The following is a 19,751-nucleotide window of genomic DNA, read 5'->3' on the forward strand; positions in this document are numbered from 1 at the left end:
TTTGACCATAAGATATAATTTCCATAAACCTTTAAATAACCTTTTAATGTTTTTTTAATTAAAATTGGGTTAATGCTATAAGAACCTTGCTTATCTCACATAGGGGCCCTGATGCTGGTCTTTCATCAGTGTACCTGTAATATGAACATTTAATTTATACAGAAACTCTGAACTAAGTTTATCTCTCAAAATTGGCCCTTATAATTTCACAGACGCACATCTTCTCTGACAGTTCCTGGGCCTAGAGGGGTTCAGCAGTTTTAATTTCTGGCCCTGTGTCTCATGAATGCAGTTTATGTTGATTATCATCTTTTCCTGGGTCTGAAGATGAGGGTTTAACTGGTGTTAGGGTTTAAGACTTAGCAGGACTTGGTGTGCTTTTTAGACCCAGAAGTAAAAGCCCTTTAATTTAACAGAATAGTCCGGGCATGGTGGCTTATGCTTGTAATCCAAGTACTTTGGGAGACCAAGGCTGGCAGATCACTAGAGGTCTGGACTTCAAGACCAGCCTGGCCAACATGGTGAAAGTCTATTAAATATAACCATAGTGAAACTCTTTTAAATATACAAAAATTAGCCAGGCGTGGTGGCATGCACCTGTAATCCCAGCTGCTGAGAAAGCTGAAACAGGAGAATTGCTTGAGATTTGGGAGGCAGAGGTTGCAGTGAGTTGAGATTGTGGCACTGCACTCCAGCCTGGGTGGCAGAGCAAGACTCTGTCAAGAAAGAAAGAAAGAGAGAAAGAGAGAAAAAAGAAAGAGAGACAGAGAGAGAGAGAGAGGGAGGAGAAAAGAAAGAAAGAAAGAAAGAAAGAAAGAAAGAAAGAAAGAAAGAAAGAAAGAAAGAAAGAAAGAAAGGAAGGAAGGAAAAATGTGAACACTCAACAGAATTAGGACTTTAAAAGCAATACAGAAAGTAAAATGGATGTAATAACCTTAATTTTTAAAATTTGTGAATCTCAATTTTTCTAAACAAATCAAAACTTAAGAAGAATAACATAGAAATTATTTTGATAAAATGTAAAATCTGTTAGACCAGTTAACAAAAAGAATAAAAAAGATCTTCTACATTATGTTTGCCTTTCCCTATAAGGAGTACATTTAGATAACATGCAATCAAAACTAATATAAACCATACTTGAATTAGGTAGATATAGAAAGAGCGTGTTCTGGGTGATAAGTGAAAATTCTTGGTTTCATAGAACAATTTAAAGCCAAGAACACAGAGTGTTATATTAGAAGAAAACATTTTATTTAGACCTTTAAGGTAAAACATTTTTTTTAATGTCAGTTCACAATAGCAGAAACTGAGGGAAAAAAATTACAGAAGCTGTTGACACAATTGAAGGAGAAAGTTATTATCTCAGCCCTTCTCAAAGGGAAGAGAAAGCTGAAAACAGTGGGACACAATAAAAGTTGAACTTTTGGGTTAAAAAATTAAAATCTCTCATCATTTTATTAAGTGTGAATCAATACCTTAAGAAAATGTTGCTCTAACCAATTCTTTAGTGAATTAATTTTTTTTAATATGAAGTCTCAATCTCTGGAATGACTATTATAAATAATTTCCTTTTAATTATAGCATACTTGATTGGATTTTTTTTTTTTTTACTCATAAATCCTCTTTTTACAAACCTTATTACAATTTATACAAATCATTTATGACATGCTTGGACTTTCTGTGTTGTCCTAAAGGTACCTCTTTCTTAAATAGCCAGTCATTTTAGAAAAAAAAAAATTAATCACACAAGATTCTTTCTCATATAAAATTATTTTCCGTTCAACTTTTCTTACCAAAAATACCTCTTTATACCTAAAACTTTCTGTATATCTCTCTTATATACTAGTTTCTTTCACGTTGTTTCATAAATTTAGCCTCGAATTAGATACAAATTATTTTTCTTTAAATAAGAACACATTTTTTAGAAAAATATCTCTATTTTTTTGAATTGGAAATAACCCAGATATTTAATGTAACATAACTTTTATAACTTTAGATTGTAAATGATCATTATTTAAAGTTATTTCTCTGTTAATCATTTTTACAGCTTGTGATTTCAGATGTTTACCTAAGAACCTTAAGGTTAAATAACTTTTTTCTTATTGTTGTTTTGCCAATAACTCAAAAGTTAGCTGTTTCATTAAACCAACAATTTTCAATGCATTATTTTTACAAACATTACACAAAGATAATCATATTTTGAGCTGTAAGCTTTATAACCCTCATGCCAAATTTGGACACATTATGATATTTAGCAGGGATAAATATTAAACTGCTTGATCAAGAAATGTAAATGATAATGTGAATCAACAATTCTAAAGACATTTCTAATTTTATTTTACCAACAATTAAAACACACTTATTTATTAAAGATTTTCTTAAGTCACATGAACCTGAAAAAGCACTTGGGTTCTTCTATTTTCTGTTTTTCTGATAAAGTATTTGATTAAAGTGCTTTTGTAAATCCAATTAATTAGAGCTCCTTTATATATTTTTGGTAGTGAAACACACATGACACATAAATACATAGACTTTTTAGTCATGAAGATAAAAGTAGATTTTAAAGATTAATATTTTAGATATTTTAGACTTCCAATTCAGGTATTTCAGACTTCCAATTTGTTTTTTCCTTTTTTTTTTTTCTTTTTGAGATGGAGTCTCACTCTGTTGCCCAGACTGGAGTGCAGTGGCACGATCTCAGTTCACTGCAATCTCCACCTCCTGAGTTCAAGTGATTCTTCTGCCTCAGCCTCCTGAGTAGCTAGGACTGCAGGCACACGCTACCACATGCAGCTAATTTTTGTATTTTTAGTAGATACAGGGTTTCACAATATTGGCCAGGCTGCTCTCGAACTCCTGACCTCATGATCTGCCTGCCTTGGCCTCCCAAAGTGCTGAAATTACAGGCGTGAGCCACCTTGCACAGCCTCCAATTTCTTATAACCTGTGTAACTAGATAGCCCTAAATTTGTGTACTAAAGGCACAACTCTTAGACGAAAATCAGATAGCAAAATGTACATCTCAAGGTACAGAGAGAGAGAGTCTGGTGTGCTAGAAGGAGATTAAAAATGGATGCCAAGTCAAACATGAAATTGTAGAAATCTACCTTACGATTGTATAGGAGACCAATTTTATTAGATAGGAAGTATTAAATGTAGTCTCTGTCTTTTAATTGGATATGTGAGCTCTCTGCACAAAGCCCCGCTGAATCCTAGGTCTCCAAAAGGAGAGCGATTCATGAGACTAGGACATGTAATGCTTTTACAGTGCACTTGGCTACAAAGACATTTTTCTATGTGTCTAAACCACACCCTTTTGTATCTGAAACGCCCATGAACAGCACCCGTTGTAATAACTATTTTAGTAAAAATAAATAAATAAATAAATAGGTAACACAATACAGAAACAAGCATTAAGAACCGAGAAACTTGTCTGATTATACTCTTGGGGTTCCATAAGGAAAAACAGAGATTTCTCCCCAAAAAGGAGTTTGGGAGGAAACCTATATTTTCTTAAGGAATCCCAGGCTGTTAGAAATGATTTTAGGTCCCTCACACAGTGGAGGGTGGCAAAAAGAAGGAAAGACACATCGAAGTAAATGAAGAAAACAGAATTCAGCCAACTGAGAAGAAAAAAGAACTTTTTCTCAAAAAACAAGATCTCAGGAGAGAAAGCAAGCATAAAGGCACACACACACACACACACACACACACATACACACTCACACACGTATCTTGGATATTAGCTCTTAATTAAGCTGATTTTTAACCATAGAACTAAATACAGCCTTTTAAATTTCATTACCATATTTTAGCTGTGACAAACTGCTGATATATCAAAAGTAACACAAATATCAACCCTGAAAAGATTGGATTTAGGAACCAAACCCAGGCTGTCATGGTGAAAAATGGGCAGAATCTTAGTTACTGACCACCGTTGCTCTTTCATCTTAGCTTGGCTAGGAATAAATGGCTTTGTTATGTACATAAAAGCCCCTCAGGTAATCAATATATGTTTTTTTCTGTTTGCTGGTTGTTTTTTAATTTTTTCTTTCCTTTGACAGAGGCAGGAATTCAATCAACTCAGTAGCTTTTTTCCCCATAATTTGAAACTTTTCTTTGGTTTTGACCATGTTGGGTAGAGTTGGTCAAACCTAATGGGGAAAAGACTGAAACAACAAAAACAAACAAATAAAAATCAGTTAAGCCAAATAAACAAACAATTGTACGATTTATGGGATCACTGAGTGCTCTAATGGTAAGGAGAAATTAAGGCAAGCTAGTTGCTAATATTAACTTTTAGTAATTAAGGAGAATTTCCAAGACAAAAACTGCAATTCAGCTACTGCCTAGGAATGGGGACCAAGCTGAACACTGCTCTCTACCATCCTAGAAACGGGGAAACACTCAAACTCACCGTCCCTGTGGGAAGTGGGCTGAAACTTCAGAAAGGAGTTGCTGGTCTCCTTCATCATCATGGAGCAGGAAAACTCCCCTTCTTTGTTTGAAGCAAGTGAAACTCCAGAAAAGGTGTTGCAGAACAAAATAAATCTTAGATCTTAACCAAATTTTGAGAGATCAGGCATTCTCTCTGTAGTGGGAGCCCCCTGACCTTGACAAAATGTGCAATTGGTTTTGTTACAGGAAAGGGGTCCCAATCCAGACCACAAGAGGGGGTTCTTGGATCTTGCTCAAGAAAAGAATTCAGGGCAAGTCCACAGTGAAAAGTGAAAGCAAGTTTATTAAGAAAGTAAAGGAATAAAAGAATGGCTACTCCATAGACAGAGCAGCCCCGAGGGTTGCTGGTTACCCATTTTTATGGTTATTTCTTGATTATATGCTAAACAAGGGGTAGATTATTCATGCCTCCCCTTTGTAGACCATATAGGGTAACTTGCTGATGTTGCCATGCCATTTACAAACTGTCATGGCGTTGGTGTGTAGCAGTGAGGATGACCAGAAGTCACTCTGTCGCCATTTTGGTTTTGGTGGGTTTTGGCCAGCTCCTTTACTTAAACCTGTTTTATCAGCAAGGTCTTTATGACCTATATTCTGTGCTGACCTTCTGTCTCATCCTGTGACTTAGAATGCCTTGTCAGGGACTGCAGCCCAATAGGTTTCAGCCTCATTTTACCCAGCCCCTATTCAAGATGGAGTTGCTCTTGTTCACATGCCTCTGACAGTGTGAGCAATGAAGACAGCTCAAGCTTGTACCTGGCACCCATAGGAGGCTTGTCAAAGGTTAGGTCCATCTCTACTAAGAGACCTTCCCTTGGTCACCAATTTACAAATTTGTAAATCAAGAGGTATGGAAGACAAGTCTTAATCAATGTAGAAGTTTATTTTGCAAAGGTTAAGGATACACCAGGGAGACAAGTCTGTGCCTTTCTCGAAAGATGATTTTGAGGGCTTCAATATTTAAAGGGGAAAAATAGGTTGAAGGGGAAAGAGAGAGGTGAGGGTATGGTCACAATTCTGAATCCACAGGTTGCCAGAGAAAAAGGAGCAGGTAGGTAAATAGTCAACTGTGTATACATCTTGCACTTAGTAAACTGACACTTTAACCAAGATAAAGTGAACATAGAGTAACTACTCCTGGAGATATTTAACCTTTTACCTGTAGCTGTCTGCTTAGGAACAAAAGAAAAAACCGCTTGTTGGTGACTCAGCTTAATTTTGTTTCTTTTGGCAGAGTGAATTGGAGTTCCAATATTTATTTCCTTTCACAGCATTCACTTGCAATAATGTTAAACAAGGTTCCTTTTAACTTTGTCCAGGTAACACAGAGTTTATCTGTTTTCTGACATATCTGGTAAAGTCTGTTGTGATGAAATATTTGAATAATATTTCAGCAGAATGGCAATCATAAGGAAAAAGTATTGGCTAATGCAAGTGAATTACCTTCTGTTGTCTAAGAGTAATAGAGTGGGCTAAATTATTTTTACTTTAAATATTGAGTGTTACAGTGATTTCACTTTCATATGCATAGCAAAGGGACAACAAACTGGTGGAAGAAATAAGATTTCCAGAATAATCCCTTAAAGCATATTTGGAATAAAGCTAGGAGTTAGGAAGATAGCAGTGTATGTAAGGCACATTACCTTCAGTCCAATAAAGAAGCCAGGCTGGGTGTGGTGGCTCACGCCTGTAATCCCAGCACTTTGGGAGGCCGAGGTGGGCAGATCACAAGGTTAGGAGTTCGAGACCAGCCTGGCCAATATGATGAAACCCCGTCTCTACTACAAATACAAAAATTATCCGGGCGTGGTGGCATGCGCCTATAGTTCCAGCTACTTAGGAGGCTGAGGCAGACGATTCACTTGAACCCGGAAGGCAGAGGTTGCAGTGAGCTGAGATTGCAACACTGCACTCCAGGCTGCGTGACAGAGTGAGACGCTGTATCAATTAAAAAAAAAAAAAGCCAGTGCTAGGGAAAAATATTTGAATAAGATTAACATCATGATTTCAAAAACATTGCTAAATTGATTAATCACATCTACAAATGATGTTTAAAGGGATCTTTTCACTAAGTTAAATTGTTAACATTGAAAGAATATTAACCTCAACAATCACATTACAGCAATTTTGTAAAGACTTGTGTGTCTGCAGTTGAATTTAGTAGCATTTCTATGCCTACTTTGTATTCATGAGGAACAACATAATGGGATAATTTTTTAATAATCAGTATTTTAATTTTTCAGTAAAAATAATTACCAAAAATCTTATGAATTTTGAAATCTTGTGAATTAGGAGTATCCACACATATAGACAGAGATAATGAAAACAATGGTAAAAATAGATCTAATTCAGCGACATAAAAAGAGAAGATGAGAGAAACAATAGTAGTGGCTAACATTTGTTGGGCGCTTACTATGTATGAGATATTGCTCTAGTGTTTTGTTTGTGTTAGTAGATTTTCTTCCTTACCATAGTTCCATCAACCAGATGCTATTATCTCCCTTTGCAGATAAAAACAACCTAGGTATAGAAAAGGCAAATGAATTTCGCTAGTTCTCACAGCTTGTACAAGATGGAGCCAAGATCTGAACTCAGATATGTTTTAGGTAGAGTAATAGGTTATATATAACTTTATATATAATATAACCTTAGGTTGAGTATGTATTTTATATATATATTATATATAACCTTATATATAGATATGTTATATATAATATAACCTTTGGTAGAGTAATAGGTTATATATAATACATACAATATGTATTTATTGTATATTATATGTAATATATATGTAATTTATTTATCATCTATCTCTCTTTACCACAAATTAAGCTCCATGAAAACACAGGTGTTTGAGTCACTATTCTCTCAGGCAAACATCAGTGCTCAGTGTGTGTGAGCTCAATGACTGATTTTAGGTTTCACCCTCCTCCTACCCTCCACCCTCAAGTAGGCCTCAGCATCTATTGTTCACTTCTTTGTGTCCATGTGTACTGTTGGGACTTTTTTGTGTCCAAATATATCATCAATTTTTGTAATTCTCCCTCATGTACTTGAGAAAAATGCATATTCTTTGAATTGTTGGATGTAGAGTTTCTTTTTTTGAGATTGAGTCTCACTCTGTCACCCAGGCTGGAGTGCAGCGGCGCAATCTTGGCTCACTGCAACCTCTGCCACCCAGGTTCAAGCAATTCTCTTGCCTCAGCCTCCTGAATAGCTGGGACTACAGGTACATGCCACCGTGCCTGGCTAATTTTTGTATTTTTAGTAGAGACAGGGTTTCACCATATTGATCAAGCTGGTCTTGAACTCCTGACCTTGTGATCCACCTGCCTCAGCCTCACAAACTGCTGGGATTACAGACGTGAGCCAGTAATGTGCCCAGCCAAATGTAGAATTTTATATGTGTCGAAGAGGTCAGTCTTGTTGATAGTGTTATTCAGATCTTCTATGTCCTTGCTAATGCTTTGACTACTTGACCTATCATAATTGAGAAACAAAGATATGTTGAAATTTCCTCTAGTCACAGTAATTCTATTGACTTTTGTTTATATATTTTATACCTATTAAATCCATTATTTTATAATCATTTTATCTTTTAGGTTAATACACTTATATCAATATATAGAGATCTCTATCCATAATGATGTTTGTCTAAGTCTATTTGGGCTATTATTTATATAGCTACAAGATTTTCTTTTAATTGCTTCTTATTCTTTTACCATCATCAACACTTCCTCATGAATTAGGAATACCTGTTATCAAGAGCACATATTTAGTTTTTTCAAAAAATATCCAAACTGAAAAATCTCTGTCTTTAAACTAGCAATTTGTCTGCTTACATTTATTGTATTTTAGATAGTCAGACTTGTTTCTACCATCTTAGAATATTATGCCAATTTACTCCCTTCCCTGTTGCCTTTTAATGTTTTCTTCTACTTTTTGAATTGATATATTTATCTCTTTTATAACAAGGCAAACACTGTAGCATATTGCTATGTTCTGAATATTTGTACCATCTCTGATCCTAAGGTAGAGACTTTGAGAAGTGATTAGGTCATGAAAGCAGATTCCTCATGACTGGGCTTAGTGTTTTTATAAAAAAGATCCCAGAGAGCTATTTTGCCCTTGTCACCGTGAGATTACTGTGAGAAGATGACCTTCTTCCTGCTGGTGTCCTGATCTCAGACTTTTCAACCTTTGGAACTGTGACAAGTAAATTTCTGTTGTTTATAGCGTACTCGGTTTTGTTATATGCTATATTTTGCTATATTTTTAATAGAAACCCAAAACATACTAAAATACATGCTCTCATGTTCTTTGATATGCCTCTTTAACCTTTGTAATCTCTGATACTGTCTCAATTTTCCATCTAAAATTTTAAATTTTAGATATTATATCTCTTTTCTCTCCTTTTCTATTTTTGGTCTCATCTTTTAAAAGACAATTACAAAATTATCAAGTATTTTATTCACCTTGTTTTATAAATCTCACACAATATCTTCAGTATTTGATTCGTTTTATTTAAGTATATCTTTCAAATTTGATTTCAGTGTGAATCTTACATTGCACACTTTTGAAACCTTATATGCTCGAGAATATATTTCCTTATAGTTGAATGACTATGTGGCTAAATATAAAATTACAGTTTCAATGTTCTCTTACCTCAATACTTCAACAGTATTATTCATCCACAGGGCTCATGCCTATAATCCCAACACTTTGGGAGGCCGAGGTGGGTGGATCATGAGATCGGGAGATTGAGACCATCCTGGCTACCACCGTGAAACCCCATCTCTACCAAAAATACAAAAAAAATCAGCCAGGCGTGGTGGTGGGTGCCTGTAGTTCCAGCTACTCAGGAGGCTGAGGCAGGAGAGTGGCATGAACCCTGGAGGTGGAGCTTGCAGTGGCCGAGATCGCATCACTGCACTCCAGCATGGGCAACAGAGCAAGACGCCATTTCAAAAAAAAAAAAAGTATTATTCATCTTTTGTACATCCACACTTGCTGTTTAAAATTGATATGCTTTCTTTTCTGAAAGACTTAAATTTTTTTTGTCATCATTGATATTCTTATGTTTTACTAAACTTTCTCCATATATGTGTGTCCTTATGTCTTTTGCTGGGTGTTCAACAGGCACTCTCAATCTGAAGTTTTCATATTTTTGTCGAATATTGGAAAATTTGCATTTATTATTTTTTTAAATTTTCTCCTCTTCAACTTATTATACTCCTTTTAAGGAATTGATTGTTAAGTTATTGTTAATTTTATTTAAAACCTTTGTATGCTTTAAACATATATATATATGGTATATAAGGTGTGTGTGTATATATACACTTTAAACTTTATATACCTTAAACAAGATATTTATCTATACATACCTTATTTACATGTATATATATGTACGTATTTCCAAATTTTTAAATAAAATTTCTGGCCAAGAGCAGTGGCTTACACCTGTAATCCCAGCACTTTGGAAGGCTGAGGTGGGTGGATCACTTGCGGTCGGGAGTTCAGGACCAGCCCGGCCAAGGTTGTGAAACCGCCTCTCCACTAAAATACAAAAATTAGCCAGGCATGGTGGCATGTACCCCTGAGGTACCAGTTACTTGGGAGGCTGAGACAGAAGGATCACTTGAACCAAGGAGGTGGAGGTTGCAGTGAGCTGAGATCACACCATGCACTCCAGCCTGGGTGACAGAGTAAGCCTCTGTCTCAAAGAAAAACAAAATCCATCTTGCACTAATTGATAACCCCGAAACCATTCAGGAGCAGGTTGTTTATTTTCCGTGTATTTGTATAGTTTAGGAGTTGATTTCTAGTTTTATTCCACTGTTGTCTGAAAAAATAGTTAATATGATTTCAATTTAAAAAAATTATTCGGCCAGGAGTGGTGGCTCACACCTATATCCCATCACTTTGGGAGGCCGAGGCAGGCAAATCACCCCAGGTCAGGAGTTTGAGACCAACCTGGCCAACATGGTGAAACCACATCTCTATTAAAAATACAAAAATTAGGCCGGGCGCGGTGGCTCACGCCTGTAATCCCAGCACTTTGGGAGGCCGAGGCGGGCGGATCACAAGGTCAGGAGATCGAGACCACAGTGAAACCCCGTCTCTACTAAAAATACAAAAAATTAGCCGGGCGCGGTGGCGGGCGCTTGTAGACCCAGCTACTCAGGAGGCTGAGGCAGGAGAATGGCGGGAACCCGGGAGGCGGAGCTTGCAGTGAGCCGAGATCGCGCCACTGCACTCCAGCCTGGGCAACAGCGTGAGACTCCGTCTCAAAAAAAAAAAAAAAAAAAAAAAAAAATACAAAAATTAGCTGGGTGTGGTGGTGCATGCCTTAATCCCAGCTACTCTGGAGGTTGAGGCAGCAGAATTGCTTGAACCCAGGAGGCAGAAGTTTCAGTCAGCTGAGATTGTGTCACACTCCAGCCTGTGTGACAGAGCAAGACTCTGTGGGAAAAAAAAAAGCACCAGTTCTATCCTGCTACGTTTCAGAGATGGATTCATTGCTAGCCAAGGTGATGGAAGCCGTTTTATTGTCCAGCAAGACTTAGACTATGTCATTGAGCTCACCAGGCTGACTGTGACCCTATGTACAAGGTAGCCACATGGGAGAAGCAGTTCTACACATACTGTCAAGATGGTCTTGTATGATTCTACCAGCTTTCTGATCTCTGACTCCTTGGAAAGAGCAGCCCCAGTTAGTGAAAAGGCTTGATCTTGATCAACAATGAACAGAAACCTCATCAGTCTTTCCCAAGGACCGTGGCCCTTAACGTCTTGGGTGCCCCTTGGAAATCACAGAAAGTCAGCTGTCCTGGCTATGTGGAACTCTCATCCCAAGACCCACTTTGAACTGAGTAAGAAGCTCACCTGTGCTTACTGCATTTGTCCCAACTTCTCCTTGTATAAACTCACCCCAGCAACACAGGATAAGGATATAGATGCTTCTAGTTTGTTCTTTTGTGTTAAATGTTTACAAGGACCTCAGAACTAAAGCCTGTTCTCTGGAGGAAATAAAGAAAATATGTTTGGAGGTGCCTGAATATGAAAAAAAATTATTGAGGCTTGTTTTGTGATGTATCATATGATCTACATTTGAGAATGTTCCATGTGTTGATGACAAGAATGTATATTCTGCAGTTCTTGGGTAGAGTGTTCTTTAATCTCTGTTAGGCTCATTTGTTCTAGAGTGTAGTTTAAGTGCATTGTTTTTGTTGACTTTCTCTCTAGATCATCTGTCTAGTGCCGTCAGTGAAGTTTTCAAGTTCTCCACTGTAATTGTGTTGCTGCTACTGATTTCTTAGGTCTAGTACTAATTGTTTTATGAATCTGGGAGCTCCATTGTTAGGTGCATAAACATTTAATATCTTTTTGTATATAATGATCTTCTTTGTCTTTTTTTTTTTAACTGTTGTTGCTTTAAAGTCTGTTTTATCTGATATAAGAATAGCTCTTTCTCACTTTTGGATTTCCATTTCCACAGAATATCTTTTTTCACCTCTTGACCTTGAGTTTGTATGCATCTTTATGTGTTATCTGAGTCATGTGAAGACAGTAGCCAGTTAGTTTGTGATTCTTTATACATTCTGTTAATCTGAATGTTTTAAGTGGAACATTTAGGCCATTTACATTGAACATGTATATTTAGATGTAAGGTATTGATCCATTCATCATGTTAATTGTTAGCTAGATACTTTTATTCTTAATTGTGTGTGTGTGTGTGTGTGTGTGTGTTTATAGGCCCTGTGAGTTTCAAGAGGTTCAGTTTTGGTGTGTATCAAGCTTTGTTTTTTCAAGATTTAGTCCCCTTTTAAGCACTTTTTGTAGAGCTGGTCTGGTAAGAACCAATTCCCTCAGCATTTGTTTGTCTGAAAATGACTTTATTTCTCCTTCATTTATATAACTTAGTTTTAATGAATACAAAATTCTTGTCTGACAGTTGTTCTGTTTAAGGAGCCTGAAGACAGGACCCAAATCACATCTGGCTAGTAAGGTTCCTCCTGAGAGGTCTGCTGTTTCTCTGATAGCTTTTTCTTTATAGGTTACCTAATGCTTTTAGTGTTGTCTTAGGGATCTTAGAAGTCTTTCATTCATTTTGACTTGAGATGCCTGATGGCTATATGCCTTGGTGATGACCTTTTTGTAATAAATCTTCCAGGAATTCTTTGAGCTTCTTGTATTTGAATATTGAAATTTCTAGCAAGGTCAGAGAAGTTTCCTCAATTATTCAACAAAATATGTTTTCAGACATTTAGTTTACTCTTCTCCCTCTGGAACATCTATTATTCTTAGATTTGGTTCTTTTACATAGTCTCATACATCTTGGGGACTTTGTTCATTTCTTTTGATTTTTTTTTCTTTATTTTCATCAGATTGGGTTAATTCAAAGACCTAGTCTTTGAGCTTTGAAATTTTTTCTTCTACTTGTTCTAGTCTATTGTTGAAAGCTTTCACTGCATTTTGTAATTCTCTGTGTCTACATATTCAGAAGTTCGGATTGGTTTTTCTTTAAGACACCTATCATTTTATAAAATGAGTATATAATAGTTGACGAGGGATACTGAGCTCAATACCAGAAGTACTGGGTCCAAGAGACAAAGGTAAAGTTGAAGACAGGTTCATGATGATTTCAGGTTAGAGGCCTTTGAGTGCAGGAGCTTACACCTCCCTTCTTAAAGCATAGTATAGATGAATGACTTAAAAATTATGTCAAAGTCTACCATTTTGAAAACTTTGACGTACTTTAAAATGTTGTAATATAATGATGATTTAAGGGAAAAACTTATGACTGAATAAGTTTATTTTTTAAGTAAAGCACCTTAAACTTTGTCAGTAACCAAATTCAAAGACACAAGCAACTGCTAGTATATCACAAAAAGGTGGGATTATGACAGTAAATTTGATTCTAATAAATCAAATTTAAAAGCACAGAAATGCACAGAAAACACAAATGACAAACACTTTAAAAATTTAAGAGGAATTGGTCGGGTGCAGTGGCTCACACCTGTAATCCCAGCACTTTGGGAGGCCGAGGAGTATGGATCACGAGGTCAGGAGTTTGAGACAAGCCTGGCCAACATAATGAAACCCCATCTCTACTAAAAACACAAAAATTAGCCAGGCCTGGTGGCCGGTGCCTGTAATCCCAGCTACTTGGGAGGCTGAGGCAGGAGAATCACTTGAACCTGGGAAGCGGAGGTTGCAGTGAGCTGAGATCGTGCCACTGCACTCTAGCCTGGGTGACACAGCAAGACACCATCTCAAAAAAAAAGAAAAAAAAAAGAGGAATTAGTCATATGAAGTTTATTTTGCCAAAGTGACTACTGATAGGGATATAATTGCCTGTGATTAGTCAACACAGAAAAAAATAAAAATACAACATCAAAAACTTTATAAAGTGGTTATCATAATGTAATAAAATAATATTTTAAATATTTTATTTAAATATTTTAATTTATTTAAAATGTTTTAATATTTGTTATTTAAATATTTTATTTATTTAAAATATTAAATATTTTATTACATATTTCATCATGTAATTAAATATTTTAAAATAATATCATAATGTAATAAAATAAAGTAAAATTAAATAAAACCAACATAGATTTACAAAGACTAGAACTTTTACTTTTTAAAGGTATAAAGCTAATATTTAACTCAGATTTAAATCTTTAGGCTGGGGTACACAATCAAGTGCTTTATATTCACTCCATAATATATATCTTAAACTTGGCCTAAATGTATTATACTGAGGTAGCGGGAAGGGCCTTGGCCCTTAATTCTGTTTCTGCTTTAGCCCTAGTACCCCAAAAAAACCCAAACAATGTGTAAATGGAGCGTGTGAATGTAGTTAATGTAGTTTGTTTCTCTTATACAAAGAGAGACCAAAAAGATGAATCAATAGTGGTGTTTCAAATTCCATTAATCTTCAGTGTTTTGACAAATATTCACAAACACATAATCATTGATTTCTTTGAACCCTTACCATGACCCTTTGAAGTAAATAAGTTAAATATTCTATATTTTCCTCCTATTAATAATGAAATTACAGTTCAGTGAATTGTGTTACTGTTCCATCTTGGTTAAGTTATTAAGCAAAGCAAACAAACAGACATCAAAAAGCAAAACAAACAAACCAAAAAATGACTGGATCCATATCTTTTGATTTCAAAGCACACTTTCATTTCTTGCAGAACATATATATCAAGTCCATAGATGGTTTTCTACTTTTGTCAAGAAGAAAATAGTATACTGAGTAGGAAGTATAAGAAAATAAAAGGAGAAAACATAAGACATAAAAGGTATATATGAAATAAATTGAATAATAAAGAGATTAGTTTTCCTGAAACGGACCAGGAAAGTGTATTCTAATCTTGTGTATTATATTTATAATACTTAAATTCAATTCAAAATGAAAATAGAAACTATGGAAACTGAAAGTTAACTATAAAAAAGCACACAAATATTCTAGCCAGAATATTTTCTAAGCAGTTGTATCTTCTTTTTTTTTTTTTTTTTTTTTTTTTTTTTTTGAGACGGAGTCTCGCTCTGTCGCCCAGGCTGGAGTGCAGTGGCACCATCTCGGCTCACTGCAAGCTCCGCCTCCCGGGTTCACGCCATTCTCCTGCCTCAGCCTCCCGAGTAGCTGGGACTACAGGCGCCCACAACCGCGCCCGGCTAATTTTTTGTATTTTTAGTAGAGACGGGGTTTCACCATGGTCTCGATCTCCTGACCTTGTGATCCGCCCGCCTCGGCCTCCCAAAGTGCTGGGATTACAGGCGTGAGCCACCGCGCCCGGCCAATTACTTTAGTCCTTATATTGTTTTTTGTTTTTCTTCTCTGCTACAGTAATTTTCAAAGTTTTGTCTTTGCGTTTACCAATTCTTCCTTTTCATCAAGTCTTCTGTTGAGTCTCTAGTCAATTTTTCAATTAAGTTATTTTATTATTTGATTCCAGGGTTTCTGTTGGGTTCTCTGTAGTTACTACATCTTTATTGATATTCACATTTTGTTCATTGGTTATGTTTCTAATTTCATTTAGTTGTTTATCTGTGCTCTCTTTCAATTTATTGAGCATACTTGACAGTAATTTTGAGCTTGTCATCTGGCAAGATCTATATCTTCATTTCTTTCGGGTCACTTTCTGGAGATTTAATTTGCTCCTTTGAATTTGTAGGCGTCTCTCTTTCTTTACAGGCCCTGTTATTTTTTCCTTGACAAAATACCTGCATATGGAGAATCCACCAACATTCACAGACTTTGCACTCCAATTTTCTATACGGAGAACTTTTCCCACTCTACCTGGCTATCCTCTCAGGCTTTTCTGGGTAGGCATTCCTCTTTGTGTGTTTTGGGCTTGTGTGTGTAATATTTTATTTGAAAAGACTTGCTGGTTTCTACTCAAGATCTTCTCTCATGTCTATGATACTGTGACCTCTCTAGCACCACAGTAAATTATGGCAGTGGAGCTGCACTTAATCTTTCTGTGGTAGTGCAGATTCTGATGTACATTTAATTGTCTTTGTTCTGAGAGATAAGCCCAACCTGCTTCTCCATTCCTGTGGCTACTTGGATATGGGAAGGCAGATACCAGTTCTTGGGCAGGGGGAGAAGGCGAGAATCTCTCATTTCTCTAATTATTAAGGTATGAATCCATCATGAGAGCTCTACTCTCATACCAAGTACCCCTAAAAGATTCCATCTCCAATTATCATCACACTGGAAATTTGAGCTTTAACATATGAATTTGGGGGGAACACAAACATGCGGTTCAAAAGTGGGAATATTTTAATAGTAGAGCCAAAGGAATTCTTATGGATGTAGATATGAGCTGTAAGAGAAAGGATGAATCAACACATTTTGTTAAAATGATATTAGAAATTAAAACATCTACAACCATTACATCTCACACTGATACAGTCACTTGTGTTGGACGTAAAATGCCTCTTTGCCTCCACAAAGTTCTATTTTTCAGCTGACTTCTGGAAGTGCTACCTTTGCGAATGTACTGCCGTTCCCCTCCCAGTTAGCCAATGCTATTCACATGGAAATAAAGAATAGCTCACCATCATGGCCATCTGAGAACAGTGTCTAGTTTCCTATAAATAAGTTAATGAAATTAGTTTAAAAATAGCAACCTTAACTACACTCCTCTAACAATCGAATGCTGTAACCAAGTTAGAAAATCATGCTTTAGTAGTGTACTGATAATATTATAAGGCTGAGAAGTTTCAACTTGTATAGGGAAAAATGGGTATGCTTTTTATGATAAAAATAATGTTTTCAAGTAAAGAAGAAAAACTGTTTTAATTCCATGTACCTATAAACATCATATAGTTCTTTGATTAACCAATTTTCCTTTTTTCTTCTGCTGTTTTTAGATGTTCTTGGCAGCCCTGTCATTCAGCTATATTGCTAGAGCACTAGGTGGAATCATTATGAAAATGTCCATCACTCAAATAGAAAGGAGATTTGACATATCTTCTTCTCTTGCTGGTTTAATTGATGGAAGTTTTGAAATTGGTAACTTTTTTTTTGTATTTTGATAACCATACTGGCATAAGTTAAAAAACAAACTGTTTATGTATGCTTTATACCACTGGGCCTGAACTAGGTGTAAATTTGTCTCTCATGGGCAGTTTGGCAATATGTTAGGACATTTTTGTTGCCATAAATGGGCTGGGGCAGGGAGGATGCTACTGGTACCTAGGGGTAGAGGTCAGGGATGCTGCTAAACACTATGCAATGCGTAAGACAGACTTACCAACAAATAACTATCCCTCTCAAAATGTCTATAGTGAGGGTGTTGAAAAACTCTGATCCTACACAAACTCATGGCTTGCAAATTAACTTTTTTGGAAGCTTTATCTCCCTTGTCTCAAGGTGCTCCAGTGTGAAGAAAGGTTGAGGGAGGACTATAATTCTTCTGGTTTTAAGTGGAGGGACTGCATAGGAGCAACCTACGCTAGGTTCTAGTGTTTAACTGTGTACAACATTGGGGGTTTAAAGTCTTTTTTTTTTTGAACGTTGAAGATATTGGTTTGATGTCATCATTTTAATTTGGCTTTCTCCAACAATAGTGACGTTTTATATAATTATTGAAAATAGGTTTTTTTTCTTATTTTACCCACTGCTAGCTCATAGCTTCTGCTGATTTTCGCTTTTTCTTTTCACTTTCTAATTATTTGGAGGGACCAACAAATTGTCTATTATATAGACTGCAAATATTTCCTACAATTTCTGTTTCTACTTTAACTGTATTTACACAATGCTTAACTAATGACTCAAATGTAATTGTCAAAGGAAAATTTATCTCTTTATATGAATTCAGAATGTTTGTCATTCAAAGATATGACACTCTACATGTCCTTTACTTTTTCACCTCCCAAGCTCAATGAAATCATCTAGAATTTTAGAATTGGAATGTTATTAGTTTTAAAGTTTAGTTCACTGTATGTCTATTTTTATTACGAAATTAATCCTTAACATATTTGTTAAACTTTGCAGCTATTTAACAGCAATTATTCGAACATCATTATCAGTTTAGTTTCTTTGCTTACCTCTGTTTTTTGAATCCTGTGACTTCAAATCTCATCTTTACTCTTTCTGGAGTATACCTCCGTGTATAGATGACCCTCTGTATCCACAGGTTCCACACCTGTGGATGCAAGTCATATTCAAAAAATATAAAACTAAAAAATGGCCATATATTAATAAAAATGATACAAATAAAACCAACATAGAATAGCAACTATTTGCATAGTATTTACATTGTATTAAAAGTATTAGAAGTTATCTAGAGATGATATAAAGCATACAGGAGGATGTTGATAGGTTATATGCAATACTGTATCTTTTGTTTGTTTGTTTTTGTTTTTTGAGGCAGAGTCTCCCTCTGTCACCCAGGCTGGAGTGCAGTGCCCTGATGTCAGCTCACAACAACCTCCATCTCCTGGGTTTAAGCAATTCTCCTGCCTCAGCCTCCCAAGTAGCTGGGATTAGAGGCGTGTGCCACCACATCCGGCTAATTTTCATGTTTTTAAGTGGAGATGGGTTTTCACCATTTGGCCAGGCTGATCTCTAACTCCTAGCCTCAAGTATTTTGCCAGCCTCAGCCTTTCAGAGTGCTGGGATTACAGACATGAGCCTCCATGTCCAGGCAATACTACAGCTTTTTACTTAAAGGACTTGAGGATTCACAAATCTTGGTGTCTACAGAGCATCCTGGAACAAATAACCCACTGACACTGAGGGATGACCGTAGTTATTTTTTTTTAGGAAGAATTGAAAGCATGGCATATTTTCTAAGCCCTTGCTTGTTGAAATATGCTTTTATTTTAGTATTATATTTAATTGATAATTTGTCTGAGTAAGTAATTAAAATTTCCAAATGATTTTTTTTCTCAAAACATTAAAAATATTCATCTACTGTTTTAAAACATTCAATGTGGTATAAAAGAAATTATTACCACTGTAAATTTCATGCACTGATATGCATCTCCTTTTTATCTTTAAATATCCAAAAATTTACCAGCATGTATCTGAGACTCTGTCTTTCTACATTACTTCTGCTGGACAAATGTAGGAACTTTCATCTGAAAGCTTATGTCTTCCTCTAACACAAAAACTTTATTTTCTGTTTCCTATTTGTTTCTTTCTGTTTTTATTCTTTCTTTTCTTCTGAAACATATATGAGATAAATAATATATTTTCTGGATATTTTTCCTTTAAAATTTTTTTTCTTTAAATTTCTACCTCTTTTCTTTATGTTTCATCAATCTTCTCTGATGTGTGATGTCATCTTATTATATCAAGTTCTAATTTGTAAATTTTAAATTATATTTTAAATTTATAACAACACTTTATTGTGCTTATTATTTTTAGTCTGCCAGTTCTGATTCTGTGGCTGCAAGATGCCATTGTACCTCTAAATACACTAACAGGATTTTTTTTTAAAAAAGTTTCTATTCTTTTTAGTTTAATTTTGTTTAAGTATTTATTCTTGTGTTGCTTTATCTGCTGGTCCATTCTGGTGCTTTCTTTCATGAAACTATTTTCCATCAATGTTCAACAATTCTTGATTATTGTCTGTTCATTGTTATATATAAGGCTATAGATAAATCTGAATTGGTCTGCTCTGATGGCTCTTCCACATTTTAATCTAAATAATTTATACTCAACATTAAATCTCAAATAATGTCTCCTCCAGGAAACTTTCACAAAGCCCCTAATTAATTTAAGCTCCCTATTTCCATAATCTAACAGCACATCTATTCAT

At 35.6% G+C, this 19,751-nt stretch overlaps 1 protein-coding gene across 5 annotated transcripts in view; it reads left to right on the forward strand.

Moving 5' to 3' along the window:
• The window catches only part of SLCO1B3 (solute carrier organic anion transporter family member 1B3), a 91,656-nt gene that overhangs the window by 11,896 nt on the left and 60,009 nt on the right, over window positions 1-19,751 (forward strand). For all 5 annotated transcript variants that reach the window (XR_013400550.1, XR_013400551.1, XR_013400552.1 and 2 more), the window contains 1 exon segment: window positions 16,855-16,996. Coding sequence is in view for 2 of the 5 variants with exons in the window: in XM_015151097.3 (XP_015006583.2) it covers window positions 16,855-16,996 (142 nt within the window). In the remaining 3 variants the exon portion in view is untranslated.

Source organism: Macaca mulatta, chromosome 11, assembly GCF_049350105.2.
Source record: "Macaca mulatta isolate MMU2019108-1 chromosome 11, T2T-MMU8v2.0, whole genome shotgun sequence".
NCBI lineage: Eukaryota > Metazoa > Chordata > Mammalia > Primates > Cercopithecidae > Macaca > Macaca mulatta.